Source organism: Macaca thibetana, chromosome 3, assembly GCF_024542745.1.
Source record: "Macaca thibetana thibetana isolate TM-01 chromosome 3, ASM2454274v1, whole genome shotgun sequence".
Lineage (NCBI taxonomy): Eukaryota > Metazoa > Chordata > Mammalia > Primates > Cercopithecidae > Macaca > Macaca thibetana.
The window spans coordinates 136,798,884-136,817,313 of record NC_065580.1 but is presented as its reverse complement, the minus strand read 5'-3'; the positions used below and the strand labels follow the sequence as shown (position 1 = coordinate 136,817,313).

Sequence of the window (18,430 nt, the reverse complement as noted above, 5' to 3'; positions counted from 1 at the left end):
GATTGTACCAGATCTTGAATGGACTTTGTTTTGCAGTTTGCTAGATTATCTTTGTGAGGTTCCAGTTTCTCATTTGCCATTGGCAGTAAAGTGCAGAGTAATACTGATTTTACATTTCTAATTGCAACAAAGCTATGGGTACTTAGTGGAAAACCACCAATCCTGAGAATTAGGGTGGAACTTGGAGGTGGCAAGAATTGAGGTGGCTGAAATGGTGCCATCTAAAAACTGACAAAACTCCAAATTTATTCTTTATCAAGATTCAGTTAGGGAGTTTAAAATTCTTTTTTAAATAGAGATGGGTTTCACGATGTTGCCCAGGCTGGTTTTGAACTCCTGGACTCAAGCGATCCTCCTGCCTCCGTCTCCTAAAGTGTTGGGATTACAGGCATGAGCTACCACGCCCAGCCTAGGAGTTTAGAATTCTAACCTTTGAATCTTTAAGCTTAGCATCTCTGTCTAAATTTCTGAGCATATTTTTATCCAAATTTTTTATGGTGGCAAACTACACATAAAATGTGTCACTTTACCCATTTTTCAGTATACATTTCAGGGGTATTGAGTGTATTCGTAATGTACAAATCATCACCACTGTCCAGCTCCTTAACTCTTCAGCTTGTAAAACTAAAACCCTGTCCCCTTTGAATAGTAATTCCCTATTGCCCCCCTTCCCTGAGGTCCCTGGCAACCACCATTCTACTTCCTGTCTCTAAGCATATTTTAAGACTTACATATAAAGGAAGGAAAACAGTGTATAAAAACTACAGCTAGTTTTCACTGATGCTAGGGCCTGTAAAGCTGTTGAAAAGCTTATTTTAAAATGCTGTTTACCTGTCAAATGTCAAGTCGTTTGGGTTTGTTATCCTTCTTTCTTCACTCCACGTGTTCCACTGCTTAATTCCAAACCACTATCCTCTATGAAAAGTGTTACTAGAAATACTTGGATTTGCTAAGAGGTCTCTGCTAAGAGGTTGATGCAAAAGTCCTGGCTTTGGAATAAGGCAGACCAGAGTTTTATCAGTTCAGCCATGTGTTAGTTGTGTGATCCGAAGTAAGTTCCTTCACCTCTCTGAGCCTCATTTTCCCCACGTATGAGTTAGAAACATTTATCTATCTATCTATCTACCTATCTATCTATCTATCTATCTATCTATCTAATCTATCTATCTATCCTCTCCCTCTGTCACCCAGGCTGGAGTGCAGTGGCAAGCATAGCTCAGTGCAGCCTTGACCTTCTAGGCTCAAGCCATCCTCCCACCTCAGCCTCCCAACTAGCTGGGACTGCAGGGTGCGCCACCACACCCGGCTGATTTTTGTGTTTTTTTTGTAGAAACTGTCCTTATGTTGCCCAGGGTAGTCTCAAGCCCCTAGGCTCAAGGGATCCTCCTGCCTCAGCCTCCCAATGTGCTGGGATTATAGGTGAGCCCCAGTACCCAGCCTACAATTTATATTTCTTCTTCTTCTTTTTTTTTTTTTTTTTTTTTTGGAGACGGTGTCTTGCTCATCGCCCTGGCTAGAGTGCAATGGCACGATCTCAGCTCACTGCAAGCTCCGCCTCCCGGGTTCACGCCATTCTCCTGCCTCAGCCTCCCGAGTAGCTGGGACTACAGGCGCCCGCTACCACACCCAGCTAATTTTTTTGTGTGTTTTAGTAGAGATGAGGTTTCACCGTGTTAGCCAGGATGGTCTCGATCTCCTGACCTCGTGATCCGCCCGTCTCGGCCTCCCAAAGTGCTGGGATTACCGGCGTGAGCCACCGCGCCCGGCCACAATTTATATTTCTATTAGAAATTAAGCGGTGGCTAGTGTAATCCCAGCTTTGGGAGGCCGAGGCGGGCGGATCACAAGGTGGAGATGCAGTGGTTCAGCCGGGCGCGGTTGTGGGCGCCTGTGTTATCGGGAGGCCAGAACCCAGGCGGAGCTTGCAGGAGCCGAGAGACCACTCCAGCCTGGGCGACAGAGCGAGACTCCGTCTCAAAAAAAAAAAAAAAAAAAAAATTAAGCTTAGTGGCTGGGTGCAGTGGTTGACGCCTGTTATCCCAGCACTTTGGAAGACCAAAGCAGGTGGACCACTTGTGGCCAGGAGTTCAAGACCACCCTGGCCAACGTGGCAAAACCCCATCTCTACTAAAAATACAAAAGGTAACGGGTGTGGCGGCGCATACCTGTAATCCTAGCTACTTGGGAGGCGGAGGCAGGAGAATGGCTTGAACCAGGAAGGTGGAGGTTGCAGTGAGCTGAGATCATGTCACTGCACTCCTCCAACCTGAGCGACAGAGTGAGACCGTCTCCAAAAAAAAAAAAAAAAACAAAAAGAAAGAAAAGAAATTAAGCTTAGTGTTCTGGAAAGACTTCACAATTTTAAGGAGTCTCCCTGGAAGCTTAGAACATACAAAGCAGACTCTGAATGTCTGTCCAGGATCACACTCTGGTTTCCAGCTTCCCCTAGAAGGTTCAGGAGAGTATTTGCCGCCTGGTTGCTTTCGCATCATGTGTAGCTGATTAGACCTGCACACTCGGGCACAAAATGAGTGTGATTGCGTGATTTTGATAGAACCTAGTGACAGCTGTGTGTGCGTCTAAGATTTCTTTTGTGTAAGTTGAATGTTCTTCGAAGTTTCCCCGTGTCATGTTTTACATGATTTTCCGTCTTGATCAGGACCTTCTGAAGGTGCTCAAGTGTGTGACTGCTCCATGGTTGACAAGCCTCTGGTTAAGTATGGCCCTCCAGGACAGGGCTAGGGGGGCCGTCACCTCCCTTTGTTCTCCACACTCTTCCCCTGTCTTTCATGTGTACTCACATTTTTGGAGCCTTCTAAATGTCTGGCTTAATAGGGTACAACTGGTTTGTTGTACCTGCATCTGTCTCCACTCTTGGAATGTGTTACTTTGGTTGACTTTTTTGGAGCAGCCCAATCTTTGCACAGATTAAGTAGTTGGAAATGGGAGGAATAATCAGATAATTCTGGATATTCATATTTGATTCTATACCATAACTCAGTAAGCAGTAGTTTCTGTGAAGGTTAGTTGCAATGTGGAACCTGAAACCTTACCAGTAAACTCTTAATACTTTTACATTAAAATTCATCATTTGACCAGGCATGGTGGCTCACTCCTGTAAGCTTTGGGAGGCTGAGGTGGGCTGAGCACCTGAGGTCAGGAGTCTGAGACCAGCCTGGCCAACATGACAAAATCCCATCTCTACTAAAAACACAAAAATTAGCTGGGCGTGATGGTGGGCCCCTGTAGTCGCAGCTATTTGGGAGGCTGAAGTGATAGAATCAGAATCGCTTGAACCTGGGAGGTGGAGTTTGCAGTGAGCCCAGATTGCACCACTGCATTCCAGCCTGGGCAACAGGATGAGACCCTGTATCAAAAAAAAAAAAAAAGTCACTTTATCTTGTACTGTGTCTAACTGGATCCTTTACCAGTGCATACATTTGTAATGTGTTGGTGATTTGGAAAAGTCCTGTTTACTGAGCCAGGCAGAACCATGCAGATCTTCCAAATGTTGATAGCATTTTGTTATACAGTATCAAAGTCACATTCACCATAGATGTTAGAAAAGTCTGTGAGTATTGAAAGGCTGTCAGGCTTATGTTGATGGATACAGGTTTTCTGAAACTCTTGCTTGAAAGCTTAACTTCTACCATTGGCAACAAATACTGTTACTTTGGCCAGGCACATGTCTGTAATCCCAGTACTTTGGAAGGTCATGGCGGGAGGATACTCTAGCCCAGTCTGGACAAGGTCTTTTCAAAAATAAAATTAGCTGGGTGTGGTGGAGTATGCCTATAGTCCCACCTACTTGGGAGGCTGAGGCTGGAGGATCACTTCAGTCCTGGAGGTTGAGGCTGCAGTGAGCAGTGATTGCACCACTGCACTCAAGTCTGGGCAACAAAGCAAGACCCTGTCGCAAAACAAACGAACAAACCCAAATACTGTTGTTTTACTTCAGGGAACAGACTAACTTCGTTTTTAAAAAACTAATACCCATGTCTGAATAACCATAGTTTGTTGTCGCTCCCTTCAGGTGAAAAATGCTGTTCTATAGAAAGAACAGCTAGTTCAGCTTGTAGCTCAAGCACTGTTCCTGGAGCAGCCATCGTGCTTGTGTATGCAGCAGAAGTGCTTTGCGTGTTTCATAACATAGGGTATTAAAAAGTGGGTCATGATTCATTTTTACTGCTTTACCAAGGATATTCCTAATTGAAGCTGTGATTTTTCTTCCTGTTTTAAATACTTCAAGTGCATGGTGCAAAAGCATGAGTAATGCAGTTTGGTGCCCCTGCCTTGGTTTGTATTAATGCAAAGACCTGTTGTGAGATCAGTATAGGTGTTTGCTTTATAAATGTGGAATATTGTGAACCATTCTAGGAACCATATTTTAAGGCATCAGCACACTGGAGCCTATGAAGAAGCAGGTGATAGTCAGGATGGCCAGGCTCTGAAACTTCATCTTAGCAGGAAGGGCTGCGCAGCTTCAGTGTTGAGGACCTTTGAAAGAAGCCTTAGCAGCAGTGATACAGCAGCTCTTAAGTCTCTCGGACTGCTGAATGGAAGAAAGGTGTGGCCCTCGAGGCCAGAATAGGACCAAAGGATTACATCTTGGCCTTCTTCAGAGACTGCACACATGTAAAGAACTGTTGCTTGAGCTAAATAATTGTTTTTTAATAGAGACAGGGTCTCGCTGTGTTGTCCAGGCTGGTCTCAAGCTCCTGGGCTCAAGCAATCCTGCCTCGGCCTCCCAAAGTACTGAGATTACAGATGTGAGCCACTGTGCCCATCCCTAAATACTTTTTTGTTAATGGAAGAATATCAGTGGGTCTAGACTGGGCTGGAATTTTCTAGTCCTTCACTTTTCTAACATTTAAAAGTTAACGTTTTAATATGTAAACAAAGGTAGAGACTAGTATTTGGAACTCTAATGTAGCCATTATTTAGTTTTTTTTTTCTCTTTTTTTTTTTTTTTTTTTTTTTTTTTTTTTTTTTTTGAGACAGTCTCACTCTGTCACCCAGGCTGGAGTGCAGTGGCGCAATCTTGGCTCGCTGCAAGCTCTGCCTCCCAGGTTCATGCCATTCTTCTGCCTCAGCCTCCCAAGTAGCCAGGACTACAGGCGTCCGCCACCACGCCCGGCTAATTTTTTATATTTTTAGTAGAGACGGGGTTTCACAGTGTTAGCCAGGATGGTCTCTATCTCCTGACCTCGTGATCCGCCCGCCTCGGCCTCCCAAAGTGCTGGGATTACAGGCGTGAGCCACCACGGCCATAGTTTTCTTTTTCCTGTAATAAATATACATAGCAGTTTACCATTTCAACCTCCCCACCACCCCCCCAGTCCTGGCTGGAGTGCAGTGACACAATCATGGCTCAGTATAACTTCAAACTAGCCCGGCTAGTGCTTTTTTTTTTTTTTTTTGAGACGGAGTCTCGCTGTGTCGCCCAGGCTGGAGTGCGGTGGCCGGATCTCAGCTCACTGCAAGCTCGGCCTCCCAGGTTTACGCCATTCTCCTGCCTCAGCCTTCCAAGTAGCTGGGACTACAGGCGCCCGCCACCTCGCCCGGCTAGTTTTTTGTATTTTTTTTAGTAGAGATGGGGTTTCACCGTGTTAGCCAGGATGGTCTTGATCTCCTGACCTCGTGATCCGCCCGTCTGGGCCTCCCAAAGTGCTGGGATTACAGGCTTGAGCCACCGCGCCCGGCCTTTTTTTTTTTTTGGAGACGGAGGCTTGCTCTGTCGCACAGGCTGGAGTGCAGTGGCGTTATTTTGGCTCACTGCAACCTCTGCCTCCCGGGTGCATGCGATTCTCCTTCCTCAGCCTCCTGAGTAGCTGGGATTACAGGCACCTGCTATCACACTTGGCTAATTTTTTTGTATTTTTAGTAGAGACGGGGTTCCATCATGTTGGCTAGGCCGGTTTCGAACTCGTGACCTCAAGTGATCCACCTGCTTTGGCCTCACAAAGTGCTAGGATTATAGGCTTGAGCCACCCTGCCCCACGCCCAGCTAGTTTTTTTGTTTTGTTTTGTTTTGTTTTGTTTTGTAGACTGGGGTCTCCCTTTGTTGCCTAAGCTGGTCTTGAAGTAGCCTCAAGGGATACTCCCGTGTTGACCTCCTAAAGTGCTGGGATTGCAAACATGAGCCACCACACCCAGCTTCAACCATTTATAAGTATACCGTTTAGTGGCATGGAATACCTTCATAGTGTTGTGTAACCATTGCCACTATCTAGTTCCAGAACCTTTTCATAATCCAAACAGAAACTCGATACCCATTCAACAACTCAATTCCTTTCCCAGTTTTAACCTCATAAACATTTTGGCTATTTCTGTTACATCTCTGTTCCCTACTTTTGGGTGGAAGTGTGGGCTAGGATAATTTAAGGCTAATCCTAGCCACCTATCATTCTAAAATAGTTTTTATTTATTTTAATTTTAATCCTCATCTTTGTGTTGGTAAATATATTACATACCTCAGAGCAATTTTTTTTTTCAAATTTTATGACTACCGTAGTAGATATATCTTATATAGTTTTCTTTGTTTCTTTTTTTTTTTTTTCTGAGACAGTTTTGCTCTTGGTGCCCAGGCTGGAGTGCAATGGCGCCATCTCGGCTCAACAACCTCCGCCTCCTGGGTTCAAGGGATTCTCCTGCCTCAGCCTCCCGAGTAACTGGGATTACATGCATGCGCCATCACGCCCGGCAAATTTTGTATTTTTAGCAGAGACAGGGTTTCTCCATGTTGGTCAGGCTGGTCTCGAACTCCTGACCTCAGGTGATCTGCCTACCTCAGCGTCCCAAAGTGCTGGGATTACAGGCGCGTGAGCCACCACACCCAGCCTCTTACATGCTTTTCATACTTGAGTATGTTTCTAACAGATAAGGGCTTAAGTTTTTTTTTGTTTGTTTTTTCTTTAACCAACAGTTTTTCCAGTACCCAGTGTTCAGTTTTTCCCAGTTTTTGCAAAGATGACTTTGTATAGTTGGATTGTTTGAATATGCAAAACTTTACAGAAAAATGTAGAAAATTTAAAACATGAACCAAAGCATAATATAGTGACCTGTTCTGTATACCCATTAGCTACTACTCTTTGTTTTTAAGTGACCGCTCTTCTCTATACTGTTACGGTTTATAATAGGTAGTATAAATGGTATTTATCAAATAAAGGCTTGACCTTTGAGAGCTTAACCATTTTTGATGATTGTCAAAATCCCAAACATTACCTGTTTGTAGATACGGGGTTTTGCCATGTTCCCCACGCTGGTCTCAAACTCCTGAGCTCAAGTGATCTCCCTACCTTGGCCTCCCAAAGTGCCAGGAGTGCAGGTGTGAGCTGTGGCGTCTGCCCAGTCATTTTCTTTGGTTTACGCTACTTTACCCTCCTGAGCCTTACTTTCCCCAAATGAGAGCTAGAAACTTCTCTGTTGGGAGGATTAAATGAGACGTGTCTCATAAGTTGGAGGAATGGTCTTGCCCTGTTGCCCACTTGACAAGCGATTCTCCCGCCTCAGCCTCCCAAAGTGCTGGAACTACAGGCCAGAGCCACATGCCTGTGCCCAGCCTTGAGCACTCGACTTTCTGTTGCATCTACTTACTGGATCACATCCCTACCCTCATAACATCTACTCTTTACATTGGCTTCTTTTTATAGTTACCCTCTCAGTCTCCTTTGACACCTACAGATCTTTTCTGTCTCATCCTAAGGGTTCAGTATTGGCCCCATCTGCCATCTGGAAGTGGAGTCCCGCTTCTGTTGCTCTCTGCTGTGCTGTATATCCTGGCTCCCAATTGCTCCACCCCGGAGAGACTGTTCTCATTGCTGTCTCCTGGATTTTTTGCAGTCCTTTGCTTGTGATGTAGTTTCTCCTTTCCAAGTTATCAGCTCCTTGAGGGCAGAAACTGGGTCTTAAGTTTGTGCCTTCTCTACACCCTCTCCACCCTTCGTAGACACGCAGATATGTGGTTGATTTGAGTAAGGAAAAGTGATTCACCTGTCAAGGATTTTAGTCACACTTGGAGCTGAGAGTGGGATTTCCTAAATTACTGAGGCTGTAATTGATTACGTTAATCTTTCATGATCAATAGACTGTCCCTAATGGGCAGTAGAAAGGACACTGCTCAGTAGTGGCAGGGAGTTTGCAGCACAGACCTTGACTTCAGGTGTCCTGAATTGGCACGCTCTGCTGATCTGTTCCTTTTCTACACACACTCCTGCCAGCCCAGTGTAGCCTCAAGCCTGTCGGTCTACCCAGGAGCATGGTAGAATTGTTAAACCTTTATATAGCACTTGGTACTTATGAAATGTTTTTTGGTCAGTTTTAAACTTTATAAAATCAGTATTTGAAAAATAATAGACAAGAAAACGTAGGTACAGAGGTAATTTGGCAGAGGCCCTCCATCAAGCTAGCTAAGGTGTCAGGCGCATCTGTTCTCCCGTGTTGTTATTGATGTGTAGGAAGGTGCTGAATTTCACGAAGCACAGCTTGTTTGTTTAGATAGTAATCCCCCAAACTTGAATCTCGTGAAATGCGTCAGACATTTTAGCTCAGCATTTTCTGACATTTGATTTTGTAAATGAATTGGTGGGTAACAGATCTGTGTCATCCTATGTGATGGACACCCTGGGGTTTGTGTCTCAAGTGACTGTCACACAGTGGTCACTTCATCCTTGCTAGCTTGAGTGAAGTCTGCCTCCATGGCCCAGCCCCGCTGCCCCCTAGTGATTTGATTGAATGGGATGAAAAGGTAAAAAGTGCCTAAGACCTGGAGAAGGGACTACATCAGGTAGGGTATGGGAATATTTAGGATTGTTTTGGTAATTATTGGAAAGTCTAGGGTATTAAGCCACTGGTGGTTTTGTGAGGCACGAGTGAGTTGAGCAATTTGGTGGGCTTTGGTGTATCTTTGCTCCAGAATTATATCACCAGTTAGCTGTTAGGTGCTGCCATTTGGTAATATGCTAATTTTTCAAAAATGGAATGCCCCAAACTAGATTTCTCTATCTTTTCCAAAGCCAGAGCCACCTTCCTATCCTAGTGCATTTGTAGCAGTGCCCCATCATCTTAATGGCATTCACGTGGGCTTCCGATGCTCAGTCAGGGGTCAAGTGTGGCCTGATCTCAGTTCCACCGTTCCTCTACTCTGTAAGTTCAAGCACAATTAGCAAGCCTTCGCACCTCCATTTTCCTTACTCAGCAACTACATCAAACACTGAGAGTTTTTCATCTCTCTTCATCCTCACCCTCCTTTTTAGTTTATATGTTACACATTTATACACAGAAACATACCTGCATATATACGCGTGTTTTATATGCCCCACACAGCTGTGAGCTGCTTACATACCAAGCAGTCTTTAACATCATTACACGTTGCTAGATGTTTAAAGTTGAGTAACGAATTTAAAGTTTTTTTTTTTTTAACATTCACCCTCTGTTTTCATGGTTTTCAACACGTTTATACTGTGTCTTGTTTTTCATTTGTTTGTGTTTTGTTGTTGTTGTTGTTGTTGTTGAGATGGAGTCTGGCTCTGTAGCCCAGGCTGGAGTGCAGTGACACAGTCTCAGCTCACTGCAAGCTCCACCTCAGCCTCTGAAGTAGCTTGGGATTACAAGTGTGTGCCACCACACCCAGCTAATTTTTGTATTTTTTGTAGAGACAGAGTTTCACCATGTTGGCCAGGCTGGTCTTGAACTTCTGGCATCAGGTGTTCCGTCCACCTTGACCTCCCAAAGTGCTGGGATTACAGGCATGAACCATCGCGCCTGGCTTTTTTTTTTTTTTGCTTTTTTTTTTCTATAGGAGACAGTCTCTCTCTGTCACCCAGGCTGGAGTGCAGTGGCGCCATCACAGGTCACTGCAGCAATGGCCTCCTGGGCTTAGGTGATCCTCCCATCTCAGCCTCCCAGGTAGCTTGGGACTTACAAGTGTGGACCATCACTCCCAGCTAATTTTTTGTATTTTTTATAGGGATGGGGTCTTACTGTGTTGCCCTGGCTGGTCTTGAACTGCTGACCTTAAGTGATCCTCCCGCCTCAGCCTCCCAAACCGTTGGGATTACAGGCATGAGCCACTGTGCCCAACCTTATACTGTAACTCATGTATTTATTATCCAGTCCTAAATAGTGTCTTATTGAAAATATTTTAGGATTTATAGTTTTGGAGATACCAGCGATAAAGTACTACTGGGGAAGGTTATTGAAATGCAAAATAAGTCACATTTACTAGACCCAGAAAAATGGGAGAAGTGGGCAAGTAGGATGCAATTCACTTGTAAACCTGTTTTCTGGTGGTCTTAGAACAGAACGTGGAACTTCCTATTGGAAAGTACCAGAATTGTGAATTCGGAAACTTAAATTTTTTTTTTTTTTACCATCTAAGAATCATCACAGCTTGGTTGACCCTTCTACTTTAGAAACATGCTTTACTAAATAGTGTTTGTCTGCAAGACACCTGGAAGTTCTTCAGGAAGAAGTGGAATTTCCGTTGTGTTTCTAGCAGTATGTAGATGAAAGACCCAGTTGCTCTCTGAGATGTGTGTTAATATTTCCCCTGCAAAGAGGATGACTTTGAGCAGGTCTTTGGTTGTCGTGAAGGATCTCATTTATTCGAACGCATTTCCCGTTTAGAAAAAAAACCTGCAGCTGGCTGCCAGCAAATATCCTTGGAGCAGACAGGAAATGGATTAAATGTCTGTTTCAAAAAAAAAATCATCCCCTTAATTTTTTTTTTCCTCCTGAGTTTTCCAAACGTTTTATTTTGAAAATTTTCAAGTCTACAGTAAGGTTGAAATAATGGTACAATTAGATGATGCTGGCGAATGCAGAAGTGACTATTCTGCCCTGTTTGCGAAATCCTTGCTGTATACCTGCACACATGCCCTTTATGCTGACCTGCTTGAAAACAAATATTGGCTGTCTTGGCTTTTCACTCCTAACGACTTTAAGTCTCTCCTAGGGCATTCCCATGGCAATATCATTTTGATACAATCATCTAGTTATACTATATTCTGTTTTCTTTCTTTCTTTTCTTTCTTTTTCTTTCTTTCTTTCTTTCTTTCTTTCTTCCTTTCTTCCTTTCTTTCCTTTCTTTCCTTTCTTTCCTTTCTTTCCTTTCTTTCCTTTCTTCTTTCCTTTCCTTCCTTTCCTTTCCTTTTCTTTTTTTCTTTTCTTTCCTTCTTTTTGAGATGGAGTTTCACTGTTGTTGCCCAGGCTGGAGTGCAATGGCGCGATTTTGGCTCACGGCAACCTCCGCCTCTCAAGTTCAAGCGATTCTCCTGCCTCAGTCTCCCAAGTAACTGGGATTACAGGCATGTGCCACCACACGCAGCTAATTTTGTATTTTCAGTAGAGTCGGGGTTTTACCATGTTAGGCTGATCTTGCACTCCTGACCTCAAGTGATCCACCTCAGCCTCCCAAAGTGCTGTGTTAGGATTAACTCAATTTTACAAATAAAATAAAGCTTAGAGAAGTTGAATAACTTCTCAGGGTCATATGCTAGTACGTGACAGAGGCTGGATTTAAACCAATACCTATGCAGAGTAAACAACGCTTGATACAGCTGAGGAGATGACATTGAGGTTGAAATGGATTGGTAATGCACGCCATGTATTTGAGAACCCTGTGAAGTATTGCATAAGAGTGTTATGTACATGAGTACTTGCTTTGTAACATCTAAAATTTTTATTAGGACATTCTTAAGCCCATAATCAGGCAATAAGGAGAAATAAATAAATAAATAATTTATTTATTTATTTGAGACGGAGTCTCACTCTGTCGCCCGAGCTGAAGTGCAGGGACATGATCTTGGCTCACTGCAAGCCCCGCGTCCCAGGTTCAAGCTATAGGAGAAATAATTCTATTATGTGTGAATGTGTTAAACTTAAGCAACTTCAGTAATCCTTCATCTCAGTACAGCGTTACTTCTAGACTGTCCATTTTTGTATTTCTTAGCACCACGGTGTGTGAAGGAGGGTATTTGCTTAGGTTTTAGGACATAAATACTGCAGATACAGATTCTGAGTGACTAGGAGAGAAGCAGTTGTCTTAGGAAGGTATGTTATGTTTGGGTAGGGCATGGTGGCTCACATCTGTAATCCCAGCACTTTGGGAGGCTGAGGCAGGCAGATCACCTGAGGTCAGGAGTTTGAGACCAGCCTGGCCAACATGGTGAAACCCCGTCTCTACTAAAAATACACAAATTAGCTAGGTGTGGTGGCGCATGCCTGTAATCTCAGCTATTCAGGAGGCTGAGACAGGAGAATCTCTTGAACCCAGGGAGCAGAGGTTGCAGTGAGCCGAGATAACTGCAGCCTGGGCAACAGAGTGACAGTCTATCTCAAAAAAATTTTCTTTTCCTTTTTTTTTCTTTCTCTGGCCATTCTCTATAACATAGTCTTTTTTCTTTTTTTTTTTATTTGAGGCAGAGTCTCACTGTGTTGCCAGGCTGGAGTGCAGTGGCATGATCTCAGCTCACTGCAACTGCTCTACCCCCGGTTCAAGCGATTCTCTTGCTTCCACCTCCCAAGTAGTTGGGACTACAGGCGTGCACCACCATGCCCAGCTAATTTTTGTATTTTAGTAGAGATGGGGTTTCACCATGTTAGCTAGGATGGTCTCGATCTCCTGACCTTGGGATCTGCCTGCCTCAGCCTCCCAAACTGCTGGGATTACAGGCGTAGCCCTCACACCCGGCTATAACAGTCTTAAGGTGCATTCGAGCAGAGTGCCTCACTTGGGGTGTTGCGTTGATGGCGTAGCTCAGCAGAAGACCACTTTACTTGTTTTGCTTGTTCCACTCTGGGCACACTTGAATCCTGTTTGTCTCCCCTCATAGGTCCCGCGGCAGTGCTGGTGGCCATGGTTCCCGTAGCCAGAAGGAGTTGCCCACAGAGCCCCCCTACACAGCCTACGTAGGAAATCTACCTTTTAATACGGTTCAGGGCGACATAGATGCTATCTTTAAGGATCTCAGCATAAGGAGTATACGGCTAGTCAGAGACAAAGACACAGATAAATTTAAAGGTGAGTTTGGAGGGTTCTTATTGCATATTACTGTAAGGGGTAGGGGAGGATGGGAAGGGGTTCTAAATAAAAATAGATTTGTGAGCCAGAGGCTCCAATCAGGAAAGTATTTTAAGCATTTGCCTGGTCTACGTAGTTGAAAGAAACATAACTCTTCAACTCATAGCTCTTCAGTTCACTTAGGGGAAAATGTTTTGTACACAGTGTAGTTCGTAGAAATACATGGCGTATGCCCAGGTTTGTGAGCCTGACCTCTACAGCAGTCCTGTCTGCCAGTAAAGGAGTTCCCCAGGAGAGAGAGGAATAGCGCTGAGGACTCTTAGGCACATTTCTCCTGGAATGACTCGTAGATTTTTCTTGGTAGTTATCCTGTCATCCAGTTGTCATAAAACCCAGAAGAAAAGGAGCCAGTGCTGTCAGTGTGCATTTGTAAATTTGGAGAGTGTGCTTGGGAGGACTGGCTGAGATTTCAGATGTGATGTCTATAGGTTGTGTGTCTGTAGGGTGTGGGAGCAAAGAGCAGGAAGAAGGGATCTGAGCAGCAGTCTCCTGCCTGCAGGGCTTCCTGAAGGAAGTGTGCCTGCTTTGTAAGTGCACAATGCTAGATCCCAGGATGTTTGGCCCGCATAATCCACCCAAAAGCACATCTGTGACAAGTATGAGGTAACTTATGGCCGGGAGCTGTGCCAGCAGTCGAGAAGGCCTTGCTGACCTGGGTGGTTTTGTGTGTCGGTGGCATTCTTAATCTTTTTGACTTGAGAATCTGAAGCCACATATAGTGTGTAATCAAACAGTGAAAGCAAACATGTTAGTTACATTTGTGAAAGTGAGCTCCACCAGTTTGCTTGCTAGCAAGCATTAGGAATTAAACTTTGGGTAGGAGTGTGTGGGTGAGCCTAGCCTTTGGGCTGGTTCAGTCGCTGAAGTCTTTGGAGTTTGGCTCATAGAGGACCATCTTCACTTGAGCAGCTCTAGAAGATGAGGTCCATGATAGGGCGTCTGTTGCCTCTGTGAAGTTGGGGATAGTTTTCTCCATTATTCTCAATACTGAATCCACTTAGGGAGGAAAGCTGGGGGACATCCCTCCAGCCAAGGCAGTATTTTTTTTTTTTGAGACGGAGTTTCGCTGTTGTTGCCCAGGCTGGAGTGCAATGGCACGATCTCGGCTCACCGCAACCTCCGCCTCCCAGGTTCAAGAGATTCTCCTGCCTCCGCCTCCCTAGTAGCTGGGATTATAGGCATGTGCCACCACGCCCGGCTAATTTTTTATTTTTAATACAGACGGGGTTTCTCCATGTTCGTCAGGCGGGTCTCGAACTCCCGACCTCAGGTGATCTGCCCGCCTCGGCCTCCCGAAGTGCTGGAATTACAGGCATGAGCCACTGTGCCCGGCCTCCAAGGCAGTATGTGGTTCACACACAGTTGGTAAACAGGGAAAGTTTGGACTCAGGCCTTCAAAGCACTTGCAGTCTAGTGGGCTTCAAAGGTGAAGTGTGACCTGGACGACGACTGACGGTGCCCACGCTCCGAGACCCCTGTCACCCTCGCTGAGCCTAGGGTAACTCTACAGGTAGCGGTTGCAGATTCTCTCAATGTTACCTGGACTCATCAAGCAACAACTAACCAAACTCTCCATAGAGGCACATCAATCGTAGGGTCCAAGAGATCACCCGAGTCACCTTCAACCAAATGCTCCTGCATCCCTACACCCAACTGCCAACCTCAGACCCTGACTACGCCCCCTAACAGTGGGAAGCAGCCAGACAGACCACGGTGCCCTAAATTCTTATAATCAATAAGAGGTTGGACTGTTTGGGTGAGGGGGAAGGGACAAGATGGAGGAAGGTGAACAAGATGGAGCAGTCCCTGTTGTTTCCGGGTTCTTCATCACAGATTTTCCCACGCCCGGGAAAGAACCAAATCAACTGAGCATGCACAGAGTGCCGTCAAGCCGGGGACACCGAAATTCAAGAAGCCACTCCTACACACTCGCCCCAAACTCCTCCCCTTCCAGCTCCCAGGCATAAAAGCCCGCTGGCGGCAGCGTGACTTCTTCGGCCCCCGCATTCGTGGACCGGAGAACATCACCTGAGAGCGCGGGCGCAACTTCCCTGGCCCCCCACACCTGAGGACCAGAGAACCTCGCCCGAGAGTGTGTGCATATTTGCAATAAAAAGACTGCCACTTTCTTACGTAAAAAAAAAAAAAAAAAAAAAGTGAAGTGTGATTAATAAGTTATTATACAGGGCAAGGATGCTGGGGGAGAGGGCATGCAGCGTGCAGTGCCAGCACTGGGGAGTAATGAACTGGATTGAGACTGCAGACAGCAAGGAAGGGGCAATGTCAGAGCCCTGGCATCAGGGACACAGGTTGTCAGTAACATGTACTTGGACCTAGGCCATCTGTCTTTTAATTAACATTCAGAGAAGAATGCCCTGGTTGCCAAGGATGTGTTTTCAGCCTTGTGAAGCAAATTTGATATCAACTACCTGAGTAGTAAGTTAAATCGGCACTTTAAGCCTCTTTCTTCAAAGCATTTTGGGTACCAAATTTGAAATCTATGAAACCTCATCCTCACTTAGATTAAATAGTCATTCAGGAGTCAGAAGAGCTCTGCAAATGGCCTGAGAAAGGTTTGAATATTACGGTTTAAATATGCAAGAAGAAAGCTTTCTAGAAATGCAGCTGCTATTTCAGTGCATGTTCAGTTAGCATTTTCTGACTGATAGAATAGAATTGAGAGGGAGGAATGCCAGTCAGGTTCTATCTGCTGATAGTAAAGTGTGCTTCTTCAGGCTCTCCTAGTCTGCCAGCATCTAGACAACAGATTGGTAGTTGTGATGTGGAGAAATAGTATGAATAGATCTTCCCACATCTATAACCCAGAATTACTTGAGGAAATCGGGGTTTTTTCTTTTCCAGGATTCTGCTATGTAGAATTCGATGAAGTGGATTCCCTTAAGGAAGCCTTGACATACGATGGTGCAGTAAGTATCCTCAGGTTTTCTCTGTCAGAACAGTTGAGATTCTCTTCTTTGCCAATACTTACACTATTTTCCCCTTATCATTAGCTGTTGGGCGATCGGTCACTTCGTGTGGACATTGCAGAAGGCAGAAAACAAGACAAAGGTGGCTTTGGATTCAGAAAAGGAGGACCAGATGACAGAGGTGATTGGTTCTTCTAAGCTGAACATAAAGACTTACAGTATGCCTACCAGTTCCAACTCGTTGCTAGTAGAACTCGATTATCTCATTATAATCATATAATCGATATGATAGGTTCTTGTGAGCTTTTAAAAGTTTGCGTAAAATCCTAGAAAGAACGGCTGATGCTTCTGCAAGCCTGGTTTTTGTTTTGTTTTGGTTTGGTTTTTTTCTGTTGGAAACAAAAACTCTTAAAATGATTTCAGTGGACCTTCCACTACATGAGTTGTATGTCTTCCAAATGAATTTTTCCATGTTTGCGCAGCAAGGTAATGACGCGACCTCAACTTTATCTTTTTTGTGTATCCTCAGGAATGGGTAGCTCTCGAGAATCTAGAGGTGGATGGGATTCCCGGGATGACTTCAATTCTGGTATCAGTATTTAAAGCATCACCACTTAATTTTTCCTAGGGGCCTTGCTGCTGCTCTCTGTTTCTTGTGAGTAGTTCGCCTGGCCGGACTACTTATTTAGTTGCTTTAACAAACAACTCTCCTGCAAGGTGCCCAGGCATGCAAGTAAGCCTCTGTGAGAGCCTGTGGGGGCAGGACTTGAAGGCTCCACACTGTGGGCAGGTCAGCCCCACGCACGTTGTGTGGTCACCTTTGTTAGCCTGCAGCTCCTGGGTCCTCGATCTCACTCAGCAGTCTTTCTCAGACTCTAGCCCAGGGAAACTCCTCTGTGGTTTTGTGTATGGCACCAAGAGAAGTACTGTTCCTTCTAGAAAACATAGGATAGAGGTTTGGGCTCTTACATGGTAAAAGGTCGTCCTGATGGCCTATTTTTTTCTTGGAGGATTGTGGGGAGGTCCAGTCCCTTCATGGTGGACATGATCCACGTCGCCGTTCTCTCTCTCAGGCAACCCGGGCAGACCAGCTGGTGTTGTAGCATAAAGCGTCAGTCCGCGCGCCAGGCGTCTGCTCTGCAGGGTGATTTTCAGCATTTTCTTCATCCCTACTTTCTGTTTTTTAATTACAAAAGGATAAATTTTTTAAATATATATATATATGATAAAAACTTCAGTCATAACACAGAAAGGTAGGAAAAGAGAAATAAATTTGTTTTCTTTACCACAAACTTGGGATGTGCTCTCATACTGTGCTGTATAGAATGTCAGCACCGTCCCCCAATCAAAACAAAACTGGTGTAAAGTAATGGGTAAGTATGGGAGGGACTGGTGCACACTGTCTTGTGATTCTGAGATTTTTAAAAACTCAGCTTTGGCTAAACAGGTGACTATCTGTTGAATAATACAGTTCTTAAAAGTCTGTAGCCAGTCAGAAATGAGCTTATTCATAAAAGTGCAGTATGGTGGAGTCAGTCTGTAATTTTATGTATAAGCTGGTCTCTAACTGAAACGTGCAGCAGCTGTCTTCTCAGAGCCAACCAGCAGCTCCGGGCACGGCCTTTCCCTGCCAGTTTGGTATTCCAGGTACTATAGACGTTGCCCACATACTAACGTCTTTCTACCCTTGGCTTAGCCTGGCCACTGGCGCTCAAGCAGAGACACAGCGAACACGGCCATGGCCTTGCTGCCACCAGTTCCAGTGGGAACTGCAGTGTTTTGGTGACATCTCAAACCTGATGTGGGCTCACTCGATGGAGTAATGGCTAATTTGATACTTTATACGTTATTTGTGAGAGTAGATATTTTTTACTTTTTAATAGGATGGTGCTGTTTTTTTTAGTGAAATGTGCTCATTGTGAAAAACAAAATAGAGCAACAGAAAAGTACAAAGAAAGCAAAAACATTTCACCATCAGAAATAGCCAGTGTTAAACTAAGCTTTGTAAAGAAAACTCCGAAGATTCTCAGGAATATTTTGCTTCCTAGAAACCCACCAACAGATGTGATGAGAGATCCTTGTTCATGGCAGACCTCTGCTTTCCTGCTTAATTTCCCACTGCTTAGTTCCTAGGCGATTTTGAAATGAGACTTTCACTTACTTTCACTTGGTGTTAATGCACACCGATATTTGTCTCTGCTGGGCTCTTGTGCACCATCACGCACCTGGACACACAAGTAGCAGTTGTGTTCATCTGCTTCACCAGAGTGGTGTGAGCTGATTTGTTTCATGCTGGACATTGATGGTGGAAATCATTTAATCTCATAGTAAAGGGTGTAAACTTTGTACTCACGTGGAAGGGTACACTTCACAGTTTAGTTTGGGGGAAGCATGAAGTTAAATGTTGGAATACTGACTAGGC

General features: G+C 44.7%; 2 protein-coding genes across 4 annotated transcripts in view; one reads left to right on the top strand and one right to left on the bottom strand.

Annotated features, from left to right (window-relative positions):
• The window catches only part of ABHD11 (abhydrolase domain containing 11), a 997,569-nt gene that overhangs the window by 449,671 nt on the left and 529,468 nt on the right, over positions 1-18,430 (bottom strand). The window lies entirely within an intron of this gene.
• Positions 1-18,430, top strand: part of LOC126950333 (eukaryotic translation initiation factor 4H) — a 170,520-nt gene that overhangs the window by 147,274 nt on the left and 4,816 nt on the right. For all 3 annotated transcript variants that reach the window (XM_050783650.1, XM_050783655.1, XM_050783654.1), the window contains 3 exons: positions 12,834-13,021; positions 15,944-16,008; positions 16,093-16,189. In XM_050783650.1, coding sequence (XP_050639607.1) covers positions 12,834-13,021; positions 15,944-16,008; positions 16,093-16,189 — 350 coding nt within the window. The remainder of the gene's footprint in view (positions 1-12,833; positions 13,022-15,943; positions 16,009-16,092; positions 16,190-18,430) is intronic.